The sequence below is a fragment of the Pongo pygmaeus genome, chromosome 1, assembly GCF_028885625.2.
Source record: "Pongo pygmaeus isolate AG05252 chromosome 1, NHGRI_mPonPyg2-v2.0_pri, whole genome shotgun sequence".
Lineage (NCBI taxonomy): Eukaryota > Metazoa > Chordata > Mammalia > Primates > Hominidae > Pongo > Pongo pygmaeus.
The window spans coordinates 31,031,232-31,044,668 of NC_072373.2; the positions used below are offsets into that span (position 1 = coordinate 31,031,232).

At 43.7% G+C, this 13,437-nt stretch overlaps 1 protein-coding gene across 5 annotated transcripts in view; it reads right to left on the minus strand.

Moving 5' to 3' along the window:
* Positions 1-13,437, minus strand: part of TGFB2 (transforming growth factor beta 2) — a 112,371-nt gene that overhangs the window by 86,765 nt on the left and 12,169 nt on the right. For 2 of the 5 annotated variants that reach the window (XR_010127705.1, XM_054438682.2), the window contains exon 1: positions 11,064-12,839. Coding sequence is in view for 3 of the 5 variants with exons in the window: in XM_054438682.2 (XP_054294657.1) it covers positions 11,064-11,409 (346 nt within the window). In the remaining 2 variants the exon portion in view is untranslated. Of the gene's footprint in view, positions 1-11,063; positions 12,844-13,437 lie in introns of those variants that run through there. The other 3 variants (XM_063672080.1, XM_063672085.1, XR_010127704.1) reach the window with 2 other exon arrangements.

Consider the following 13,437-nt stretch of genomic DNA (forward strand, 5'->3'; position numbering starts at 1 on the left):
ATAAGGATTCTTACAACAGCCTAAAATTATGAATGAATAGTTATTTGCAAACTAGCTTGTCAAGACAGATGTGGTATTTGTCAGTGTCATGTGGGTTAGATAAGAAAAGCAAAATAAACAGAGCCAAAGTGACAGTCAAAACGTTTTTCTTTTTCTTTCAGAAGACCAAAAAGATGCTACAGTACTTCCTGAAACAGCAACTCCAAAAGACCAGTGTTATTCTTAAATAGCTAGCTGCTCCATGACTTTTTCTTCAGAAATGCAGTGTCTCTTCTTCAGAAATAACCTGTTTCATAATTACCGACATATAGGTAGCTTGGAAGGCCTGAGGGACGGGCACATGCTAGTGGAACATGCTAGTGTGAGAGAAAAACAGCTGCCTGTGGAGGGATGGAAATGCATTCAAACTATTTCCAGAAGGTTTGGACTTTACAATATCCAGGAAGCATTTTCCATTTGCCTTAAGTTCCTCAAGTCATTGTGGTTAAGGGAACATCTAAGCCAAACACTTCTGACTTATCAGGCAGTAACAAATCCAAGCGTTCATTTGAGAGAAAGAAGGGATGGTCCCGGCCCAGGGAGGATCGCTTTCTCAGCACGATGAGGCTTTCCCTCCTAACAGACACTAAAGCCAGTGAATTCAGTTCCTCTTGGACAGCAATGTTTTTCCACATCACTGAAGTGGTGTTACTGGGTTGCCCCAAGAAAGCCAGGATGCTAACTCACTGAGAGAATATGTTGCACTGTGAACAACTACCCAAGGCCTTAGTGTGGCTTCCCCTCTCTGATATCATTTCTATTCCTCAAATCTTCTGCAGTTACTCTCGACCAGCTCCTCCCCTTCATCTCATCCAGCTTCCTCTTTGAGATTTCTTTTCTTTTTTTTCATTTTTCAGATGAAGTCTTGCTCTTGTCTCCCAGGCTGGAGTGCAGTGGCGCAATCTTGGCTCACTACAACCTCTGCCTCCTGGGTTCGAGCAATTCTCCTGCCTCAACCTCCCAAGTAGCTGGGATTACAGGCACCTACCACCATGTCCGGCTAATTTTTTGTATTTTAAGTAGAGACAGGGTTTCACCATATTGGCCAGGCTGGTTTCAAACTCCTGACCCCAGGTGATCTGCCCGCCTCAGCCTCCCAAAGTGCTGGGATTACAGGCGTGAGCCACTGCACCCGGCCTCCTCTTTTAGATTTCTACACCGTAACGTCATACTATTGCTAAAGCCGCCTTTAAAATGAATTGCCTGAAGGCTAAGAGGCGGCTGTGGCCAGTGCTTGGTTGCGGAGGTGAAATGAGGTCTACATGAGTATAACCACAGCTGTCTGACCTGCCTCAGCCTTGACTCCAAATGTCCTGGCTTCTTTTCAACTAGTAGAGGTGATGAGAGACAGGGCACCTGTGAGGAGAAGCGAAACCAGCCCCAGAAGCACATTACTTAGAAGCCCCGTCTGCATGTCAGCCTTTTATAGGCAACATCCCCTCTGTTCTTTGATTTTGGACTTTGGGATCCAGAAAAATAAAGAGGCAAGTACTATGTGATGCATATGCACCTTCAGAGATCAGTTCAAATAGTTTAAACAATTTTTCCCAGCTGGGTGCAGTGGCTCACATCTGTGATCCCAGCACTTTAGAAGGCAGAGGCAGGAGGATTGCTTCAGGCCAAGAGTTCAAGACCAGCTTGAGCAGCATGACGAGACCCCAGCTCTACAAAAAATTGAAAAAATTAGCCAGGCATGGTGGTGCATGCCTGTGGTCCCAACTATTCTAGAGGCTGAGGCAGGAGGATCACTAGAGCCCAGGAGATGGAGGCTTCAGTGAGCCATGTCTGTGCCACTTACTCCAGCCTGGGCAACAGAGTGAGACTGTCTCAAAAAAAAAAAAAAAAAAAAAAATCCCCTAAAAATTTATATACCCTTTGAAACAAATGGTAACTCTTGAGATGTCAAAAATAAAATAAAAACAAAAAATTTTTGATTTCCAAGATTCTGGCTGGGAGGAGTATATACTATGTGGATCTCCTGTTCTTGATTCCACAGATGGGCTCCTAACATTCATTAACTAGAAAACGTTTCTGAGGGCAGATGTCATGCCTCCGCTTAATTTCATTTTCCATGTACTTCTGCTACAGCACTCTATACCATGTGCACACAGACCGCTATTCTTTCATTCCACAAACATTTATGTGATTTCACTGATTCTATATATTTTTCATATTCTATTATTTCTAAAATCCAGATTCTCTCTTATAATCAATGGCTGAGTTAACTGGCAGTGATATTTAGTTAATGTTATAACTAATAGTTAAATGGGCAGTGATATTTCTTTGTTAGTGGCACATAAAATAGTGGTGCATTTTAAAGTCAACGAGATTTGATGAATAATAGCTGCTGTGCAAAGAAGGCTAGAAGCAGCTGCACCAGGTGCTTTTTCACACACATCATCCTTTACAACCTCTAGAAAGTCGATGTTCTTCTTTACAAATGAAGAAACTGAGGCTGGGCTAAGTGAAGGGGTTTCAGATCCAGCTGCAAAGCCGACAATGGCAGAGCCAAGATCTGAATTTGGTAGGAAGCAACTTAAATATCAATGAGGCAGTTTTAATAACTTGCACTGAGAGAGCCAAGTTGCTAACCAAAACAGGACCACTCTTTAACAATTGCCACAGGCCTGGAGTAGGATTTCTTGTCTTTGATGTTACCGCTTCCCTTTCAGCCTTTGAGATTCCTTTGTTACAATTCCCTTTTATTTATTCTCCTTTCTTTATTTAATGGGTCTGTCTAGCTCCAAAGTCATCATGCTCATTGTATATCATCTTGCCTTCCCAAATAAATTAATTCTCTGAAATAGGAATGCCCTATCAATAAAATATATCAAAATTTTTGTGAGGAAAATGATTGTAGTTCAAAAACAAAACCAAGGCTGGGCACAGTGGCTCAGGCCTGTAATCTCAGCACTTTGGGAGACCGAGGAGGGTGGATCACTTGAGATCAGGAGTTCGAGACCAGCCTGACCAACATGGTGAAACCCCATCTTGACTAAAAACACAAAAATTAGCTGGGCGTGGTGGCACATGCCTGTAATCCCAGCTAGTCGGGAGGCTGAGGCAGGAGAATTGCTTGGACCCGGGAGGCAGAGGTTGCAGTAAGCCGAGATGGTGCCACTGCACTCCAGCCTGGGCAACAGAGCAAGGCTCCGTCTCACAAACAAACAAACAGAAACAACCAAAGGCTTAATCAATCACACTTTTTGTATCAATTAAGTGCCGAAATAAAAGTTGAATGTGTTAGAGGCAAGAAAAAAAAACCCAGGTTGTGTGCTTCAGAGGTATATTTTCTCAGCGCTTGTGAATGCAATTCTTGTTAACAGAGGAGAGTCACCATTCTCTCATGGATGTATTACATCATTTATCAAGAGGGCAAGAAAGGTCATGCTCTCTATTTTCTGCGCTCTGTATTAGGGCTTCTATTACCTGTGGTGGCTGAAAGTCTAATTTCCATAACACGTCACTAATAGAAATAGCTATTTCCATTTCCTCAGCTGTCAAAGGGACAATATGAGTATTAACCTCACAGGATTGTTTGTGAGTATTAAAGAGTACATACATGTAAAATATTTAAAACTATGCTTGGCCTATAGGTCTTCAATAAAGGTTAGCTATGCTTGGCCTGTAAAAAGTCCTCAATAAATGTTAGCTTTAATCATCATTGTCACCACCTTCATTATTATCTGAGAATTGGAAACAGAAAATATATGGTTATGAGAAGCCCTGTGCTCTTTAGCATAGTGACATGACCCATCAGACACATTTTCCCTGATAATGAAGGTCAGAACATTTCATCTCTCCACATCTCCTGGCCCTGACACCTCTTTGAACTCACAGATTCTTCTTCTTCCTGTAGTTCAATCTTATTCTCGAAAGGGAATGCTCATTCGTCAAACATTCCTTGATCAAACACAATACGCTAAGTTCTATAAGAATATAGATAAGTTAGACTTGATTTCTGTTCCTGGGGCAGTCTACAAACCAATGAAGAAGACAGCCCAGAACAGAGTTAGATCTAACTAAGATCAAAAGAAGAGAGGGAGAGATAGAGATAACCATCAGTATAGTAAGAGTGCAAAGGAAGAGCTAATTAAATAAGACTAGGACAATCAAGGAAGGTTTTCTAAGGAGGTGGCATCTGACTAAGCCCAGAAATATTTTGTTTTATTTTGTTATGTTTAGAGACAGGGTCACGCTCTGTTGCCCAGGCTGGAGGACAGTGGGGCAATCATAGCTCACTGCAGCCTCAAACTCCTAGGCTCAAGCAATCCTCCTGCTTCAGCCTCCCAAGTAGCTAGGACTACAGGCACACACCACCAGGCCCAACTAAATTCTCTGTAGAGACAAGATCTTGCTATGTTGCCCAGGCTGGTCTTCAACTCCTGCCCTCAAGTGATCCTCCCACCTCAGCTTCCTAAAGTGCTAAGATTATAGGCGTGGGCCACCACACCAGGCAGAAGGATTTTTAAAGGTGTGAAAAGATAGATCTCTATGTAGAAGAAACAGCATAAACAAAGACCCCCAGAGGCATGAAAATAAATGGCCCATTTGGGTAAAGGCAAAGAGGACAATGTGACTGGAGTATAGTTTTCTTGCAGGGATTTAGTGAGAGGAGGGGCTGAGCAAGGAGGAGGGACCAGACCCTGAAAGGCCTGAATCTAATAGCCTAAACTCTCAGGCCTTCTCATAGGAGAACTAGATAGTGCCAGACATGGTGAATTACCAACCCTATGTTCTCTGTTTCCAGCCCCATCCCATCCCTGCCCTGAAGTGGCAGAGGCCACCTAAGGAACAAACTGAGCGAGCAAAGGAAAGAGATCCACTGAGTGGCACTATCGCAAAGGAAAGAATGAGCCGGAGGTTCCAAGACCTCCGAGGTTAATGGAAGTGGTTCCCGGGGCATCACTTATAATCACATTTTCATCTCTCTAAAATCCAGAGCCTCTCTTAAAATCAATGGCATGATCACTGGAGTGATATTTTTTTCTTAGTGGCACATAAAATAATGGTACACCCTAAAGTCAAAGGCATTTGAGACTCAGAGAATTGCTGCCAGGCAAAGAAGGCCTACTCCATGCCAGAAGCAGCTGCACTAGGTGCTTCTTCACATATGTCATCATCAATCCTTACAACCCTAGAAGGCGAGTGTTACTTTCTTCATCTTTACAAGGGAAGAAACTGAGGCCTGGTTAAGTAAAGGGGGTGCTGTCTCCCACAAACTCAGTAGAGTATCAAATGGGACATGATATGTGAGCACTCGACCATCCATCCATGCAGACATTCCATCACAATGAAGGAAACGAAGGCAATTCAGAGATGGTGGGGAAGAGGCCAAGGGGCAGTTTTATTCAGAGTCAAGACCACCAAGCCAATTTAGGAAGTAAGGTAGTGGTGAGAGTGTGGTGCAGTTAAACACCCACTTCTGGATATCAGCGCTTAGAAAAGAAACAAAACAGCCAACCATCAAAAGCAGCTTGTGGTTGTAGCATGATGCAAATTTATTCCAAACAAATGACAGAAGCAAACTTTTCAGTCTAAACAAACCCATCGAAGAATCCCCTAACATATTATTAAATCTAAAATAAAATACCTGGAGAACGTTGAATTCCCAGGTTAAAAACTATCATTGTTTAAAGGATATTTTTTTAAAATGAAAGCACACATATGCCTTCAAAATGACAATGGACATTTGTTTATCTCGGGCAGAGCCACATTTCATCAAGCTGTGCAGAATCTGCAAAATGGAATACACCCTTGAGCAGAAGCACTGCCTAAATAGAGCAAGCACATCCGGCAAATCCAAATCCTCTCTCCGGGAGCCCATCAGTACCGGAAATGCTACATCAAGATAGCAGAAAGGGCTATTTCCAGAGCTCTTCCACGCAGTCTCTTGCTCAGCTGCTTACCTTACTCCTGAACCTATAATGGGGCGGGGTGGCAGGGGGGTGTGGTGGGCAAGGGGCAGGGGGAGGCGGGCTGGAGTGGCAGTGGGCCAGAGTCTCACTCCAGTGGTGACCCTGCACACCTCTCCCAGGGCCAGGAGCCTCCACTCTAATTTCTCGAACCTTCTAAATATGCAGCCTAAAGTGTGTTGTAATCTCTGGGCGAAGGCCTACAAGTCAGTGACCTCCTTGGTTCTAACCCAGATTTGATGTGGGTTCAACAGTGAGTCATTAGCACTTTTTTCACATCTCAGTTTCCTCTAGGAAAAATGATCTGTCATTCTTTCATATCTTTATATGAAAGATGCTGCGACTAGGTTACATCACCATCTTTTCACCAGGGAGAAGTCATCATTCAAAAAGTGCAACTCCTCGAGTAGACCACATGGGTTGCTGTGGAGACACAGTGGGCTCCCCCAACCCCTTCCTTCTGTGAGATGGAGAGGTCCCCACCTGCCCCTCAACCTCTGCAAAGCCCCTCTTTCATCGGGTGGGGTCTTCTCAGGAGAGGCATAAAGCTGGCTGGCCTCACTTGGCAACAAAGACGACCCAACTGCTTTAGTTATAAATAGTATACTTCTTTAAGAGGTTTTTCTAGTCTTTGAAAAGTAAAAAAAGAGGAAATCCTGAAGGAGGAGCATGTGACCTAACTTAAATGTAACCACAATTAGACACTAGAGTTAGTACAAGCAACGATGCAATAAAAAAGGGAGAATTAAAGTTCGGTCTGTTGTATATTAATAACTCAATCATTCTGGAAGTCAAGAAGTTCAAGTCTGTCTTTGATACGCTCTCTTTTTCTTTCTGTTTCTATCTCATACACCCACATACAAACACACACACAGAGAATCCTAAAAAATAAAATAGTAAAAATACTTACTACATAAAGCAAAAATACCACTATGTTCCAGCAATCGCTAACATTTTCCTTCATTGGGCAAGTGGCCAACAGACCAGCAACTTGTATATAGAAAGACATATTCATGAATTGAATGCTAAGGCACATTCCCCCAAACCATAGTGTCATTGGTATTCATTCTACATTCCACAATTTAACTTGGAAAATTACAGAGGAAATAGAAAAGGAGATTGCTTCATGTTAAATGTTTAACATTCATGTGAAACAACTACAAAGGAAATCTCATTGTGATTTTTCAGGCTGTATATTTCTAGTGTATCTACTTCAAAATGGTAGAATAAATCAAGATGATTATTTACTTTCTTCCGTTGCCTAGCTTGGAGATTCCACTCTTTGTTAACACAAACTGCTTATTTCCCTTGCAAGGAGAATCCATGATAATTCCTCACTTCTTTTTTCTCTGTTCTAACATCACACTGCTGCTGACTGAAGCTAGTAATGGATAGGTCAACACCATCACTTAAGCTAAATAAATGGGAAGTTTTGATGTCTCTAATTTAGGGGCTTTAAGACCACAAAAAATAAAGTACATACGGTATACAATGGTCTAGTCCACACTCCATTTAATTAAGATAACTGTCTGACTATCCACCTATTCAGTATTCTCATTTGAATATGCTTTGATCATAAAGATATTTTATTTTTGTTATTATTTTCTAAATGGTACTGTTAACAGAATCAGTAACCCCAAACAAATACCAGGGCTCCTCAACAGGGGCATTACTGACATTGTGGTCAGGATAATTCTTTGATGTTGGCGGGGGGTTGCCCTATGCATTATAGGATGGTTAGAAACATCCCTGGCTGACCCACTAAATACCAGTATCACCCCTCCAACTTCAGTCATGACAACCCAAAGTATCTCTGGACATTGCCAAACGTTCCAGTGGGAGTAGGGGTGCGGGGGTTGGGGGGAGTACAAAATCACCAGGGTTAGAACCACAACATGTGCTGACTGGTTACAATGAAAAAGGGAGAGAAAAGAAAGAAAATGAAACTTTGTGTCTCTTCCTCTTTTTGATTGTCCAACTCTCTACAGATTCTTACATGTCAATTATTTGAATTCTTCCTGTGTGTGTATAACTGAATCACCCTTTATAAGTTTCTAAAACCTTGTGCAGCATCTTTCGAATAGATGTGCCTCGAACTTCAAATGGATTGTTAAAACTACTAGAGGTCCACTAATTCCCAGTGGGCAAACTATCGGTAAACCTTAGCATAACTCCACTTTGAGTCTTAAACTAACAGTACGTGAAAAGATCAATATGAATAAATTCAAAACTAATCAGACCCCTTCTTTAAATGTTGACACAGTATTATTTATATCCCATAAATACATTCTTGACTAAAATTCATCCTAGGAGATTGGCACCTGGCCAGTTCTATTCATATTTACTGTATTTATATAGTATACTTGGCCAAGGATAATATTTAAGACAAAATATGCCTGAGGGCATATACAATATCTCTTATATTTTTACTTTTAAATCTCCACATTGCTAAAAATATGTAGTCTGAACTTTATAAAATGTCCCACAAAGGGCTATCAGCAATCTGTAATGATATATAGCTCATTGAGTATAATTAGAGCATATTTGTAATACTTGAGCTGAAGTCACTCCCTGAACGCTAATAAGTTGGTGGTAAAAAATGAACCAGTGATCTTTCCCATGCCTTCATCTCTGGGGCTTATGACCCTCGCCAGATTCACTGCAAGGAATGACAGGCACACTCCCTCCCCACAGCCACTTCAGTGACAGCTGAGTTAAAAGTTAGGCAGAAAAGTCCTAAAGAGGGAAAGCTGGTATATAAGCCAATGCTGTACTTTTCAATTTGCTTTTTAAAAATATGGTTTTCTTCTTTTTTTCCTTTTTTTTTTGGAAGGGTTTGCTATATTCCAGTATAACTAGAAAGTGCTGGAAAATCAGTTAACCTATTTTCTATAAAATTATCCAGTCCTTGCACAGTAGTATCGAACCTGCTATTAATATGGCTTTCTGCTCCTAAACTTCCATACACAATACAGACTTTTTAAAGCCTGTATTCTTTGTATGAAAACTGGCAGTATATTTTATTTATCCTGGACATATCAGAGGTTTTCATTTATTTGGTGGCTGGGGTGAAATGGAGAGGAGAATCCACACATTGATGTTAAATGCCATACTCTGAAATCCTCCTAATAATCTAGGAATTTTTCCAGTTTGTTGATGACCATGACCCTGGGTTGGATCATCTCAGCTCTTCAGACTGAAGTGTGCTTGAGAGAACAAAGAACTAATGCCCTCTTGGGTTACTTGCTCTCTCCACACCTATTCAGTAATGAGATCAGAGCTCCTTTCTGTGTTATAAAAGTGCTGGCAGTTTATTAGACCTTTTGCATAAAAACATTGAAAGATGAGTTATTCAGGTTCTACATAGCATACTTTCCGCTCTGCCCAAATACCAGTAGAACTGATGCACGTGCTAGAGAAAGCAAACTGACTGAACTCCTTGTTTGTCTCAATGGTTTTGGATTAATTACAATGAACTTTCTTTCCTAATATCTCCTTGGCTCCACCCCAGATAGAAAGCTTTACTTCCCAAAGGGGATAACCAGGGGTGGAGTGTATTCATCGCCTCTGTTGCGGATAGTGCCATAATTACAATAACAAAATCATCCTGCTTGCCAGAATTCTCTGCATCTGTTCTGCTATTGAACAAGAACAGGAGAAGTTGCAGCAAAATAAAGCTCACTAGGAAGACTGGGGTTAGATACATGGGCTGACTTCTGAGACCATCAAGTACAAGACATGGCAGGTCACATAGCTAGGACTTGTCAAACTAAAAATAAATATTAAAAAAGAAAAGCACCACCCTGCAATTAGAACCTTTAAGAGAAAATTACCAAGATGGCTGTATTATCTATTTAGGCAAGACACAGAGACTTTGCAAAGGCAGCCAGCAAGTATATAGGGCATGGAAAGGGGAGGAGAGAAATGAGCAACCAATGAAAAGTTTATGACTTGGGATTTGGAATACACAAATGTTGAAGAGGTTCCCCCCACCCCGCCCCCACTTTTCTTTTTCTTCTTCCTGGTATTTAACCCTCTCAGGTATCAAGTGGATGCTGCTGTCCCTTTTCTTTCTTTCTTTTTTTTTTTTTTTTTAAGAACTCTGAAATCATTCTACACTGTCTGTTCCCTTCCTTTGCAATAAATCATTTCACTCCTATTGCTACTGTATGCCAGCTGGTTTTGAGGACACTGTTCTCAGAGAAGTCATTAAAAAAAAAAATACGGCTGTCGTCTACTCTGAGTTTTAGGAATGCATTGAAGTAACTGCAGGAAGCCTGCGAGAAGGCAGGAGCAGGATAACAGACCCGTAAGAAAAATGATCTGCTACACTGGAGATGTGAAGAAGGCAGGTTTGAGTGTATTCTGAAAAATAACGTGAACAAAACCTTTTGAAACACAGTCAGAAACGGAGTTGTCCTTTCTACACTCCAGGTTAAGTGAAAAGGGAACGTGGTTATAGGATTTTGCCTTTGGGTAATGAAACACCTAGTGATAGCAAACGATACATCAAGGACTGAGGGCAGGTAGGTTTCTCGAGGGGTCTCCAAACCGGGTTTTGTCTCGGCGATGCTGACATTTTTAGGAGAGTTAGAGACAATAGAGAAGGCTTGGGGAACCAGCTGATAGGTCAGCACGGAAAGGGGGCGCCTTCCGGAGAGGCTAGTTTTGAGACACTTTTTTTTAACCCTTCGTGCACCAGTTCGGCGCGCCCCACGCCAATCGGAGCAAAGAAAACAAACCTACCAAGATTCCCCAGTTTAACTCTGCCCCTGGGAGCACCTCTAGTTTGACAGAGTGGGGCGGACTCCTAGCTGGTGGCCGACTAAAGAACTTCAGGGAAGAGAAAAAGAGAATAACGCCTTTTAAAGCACCGAATTGTTAGGGGGAAGGGAAAGATGGAGAAAATAAAGTAGAAAGTAAACATTTTAAAGCCTGATGGCCTCAGGCATACAACTGAAAAGGAGGTGGATGGGGTGAAGGACAGGAGAACGGGAAAAGAGCGAACGGGAACCGCGAGAGGGAAGGGCGATCCCGGGAGCTGCTGCGGTTTTGAGAGCTCTGGGCAGCGCTAAACCTCAGGGGATGGAAGTCAAAATGAGTACTTACTTTCGGAGGGGAAGAAGGGCGGCATGTCTATTTTGTAAACCTCCTTGGCGTAGTACTCTTCGTCGCTCCTCTCGCGCTCGCAGGCGGCCGCCCTCCGGCTCGCCTTCTCCTGGAGCAAGTCCCTGGTGCTGTTGTAGATGGAAATCACCTCCGGGGGGACTTCCTCAGGCTCAGGATAGTCTTCTGGGGGACTGTTGAGCTTCAGCTTGCTCAGGATCTGCCCGCGGATCGCCTCGATCCTCTTGCGCATGAACTGGTCCATATCGAGTGTGCTGCAGGTAGACAGGCTGAGCGCGACCGTGACCAGATGCAGGATCAGAAAAGCGCTCAGCACACAGTAGTGCATTTTTTAAAAAAGTGGAAAAAAAAGTTGTTTTTAAAAGTCAGAATAAAAAAAAAGAAATCAACAATTCTCAAAGTATAGATCAAGGAGAGTTGTTTGTTTTTTTGTTTGTTTTTGATGCGAAACTTTTGCAAACAATCTAGTCAATGCCCAACAGAAAAACGTATCCTGCTTGAATTCCTTTAAAAAGAAAAGGCAAGTAGTTCCCAAAGTGGAAATATTAATACGGGACGGGCAGAGGGAACCCTGACTTTGGAGAGTAAGAAAAAAAAAAATTCTTGGAGCAATGAGATGGGGAAAAAAAGAGACGAGTGGCTATTAAGTAGAAATAAATTTAAGAGGAGGAAATGGAGTTCAGTGTGTCAGTCTCGGGTGCGGAGTGGCGGATCTGAACTCGGCTCCTCCGGCCAAAAGGGAAGAGATGAAAAGGTCCCGGGGCTGGCAGCTGGCGAACTGACGGAAGGGGCGCCGGGAGCGCGGTGAGGGGGGCCGCCGAGGCTGACCTGGGCTGAAATTTATATATTTAAAGAAGGAGAGGTTCGGTCCTGCCTTCCACTGCGGCGCTGAGAGCAGGAGCAGCAGCAGCTCCGGAGCAGAGAAGCGCACACGTGTGTGCGTGCGTGTGTGTGTGTGTGTGCGCGCGCTGGGGGCGAGCCCAGCGCGCCGCGGGGAGGAGGGTGCGCTTCGCAGGGCGCTCGGGACTCGGTCGGGTGCCGCAGGGGCCGCAGAGGCTGCTGAGGCGGCGCGGATCCTGCTCTGGGAGCTGCGCGCCGTGGCCTACACCCTGGCGGGCGCGCGCTGACCCGCTTGGTTACTCCACGTTGCTGCCGCCGCCGCTTGCAAACGCTTCCAGCCTCCAGCTCCCTCCTTCTCCTGCTCCTCCTTCTCTTGCTCCAAACGCCAACCCAGCCACAGACGATCAGCCGTCGCGGTTGCGTTCACCCCCTGCGGATCACAACGGCAGCCCTTGCGACACCCTGGCTGGGGAGTTTTATTCCTGAGGGGGTTGCGCAGGGGCTCCCTTGGACTCCCACCCTTTCCCAACCTCTGCTGGCTTCTCCCCAACGTGGAATTGCTCGCTTAGGGTAGGTAGGCACTTGCCACCCTAAAATAGACTCTCTCTGTTTCCTCCTGTCTGCAGCCGGGCAGCCCCTCAGTTTGTTCCTGGATGACTCCCTAGACCGTTAGGCTAATATTCTCCATCCCCCTCCCCTGCCTCTTTCACTTGCGCTCTCGCTCTGCTGTCTCTTTCTCTCTTTCTCTTTCTATCTCTATCTCTATCTGTCTCTCTCTTGTCAGGAGCTTCTGGAGCTCCGCTCGGAGCGAACCTTCTGCTGCCAGCAGATAACATCACGATCTTGCCGGGGAGGAGAGATTTATAAGTTCTCTCTGAACCACGTGTCTGCCTTCAACAAAGTGACGTGCTAGGATTACAGTCAGAAGTCCTCTCGTTACTTAGACCACGAGCTCTCCCTGAACCGTTGAGGGGGTGTGGAAATGAGGACTGCTGTGGGGAAGGGAGGAAGGAGGTGGAATGTGCGCCCTGACAACAGTGATTTACGGTATTTAATTTCTAGTCATTTTGGACAGGTCTGTTGAAGGACAATCAAGTCTCCCGTTTTTACTTAGTGTAGCTCAGTCACAGCCTCCCAAACTGAATCACTTGCTCTAGAAGGGAAGGCTTTCCTCCTGTATTATGTGTGCACACACACCCCTATGGGAGGGAGCACTAGTCTACTCAGGGTCAGGCCAGTCCTGAAGACATACCTTCCTATCTTTTAAATTCATGTCCTACCTCTAATTTTCTGGGATACCTTAACAGGTTGCCATCCTAGAATTTATTTTGTTAGTTTGTTGTTTACAATATACCCCTCTGTTTGTGAACTGCTGGAAAACAGAGATCCATCAATTTTACCTAAAGAATAAGGTATATTTGTTTGTTTTACTGATTTGAATTAATGGTCACCTTTATAATTTGCTGCCTCAGCCACTTCTTGTATGGCTTTCTTCTTCACCTTCTTGCTAGGCTAA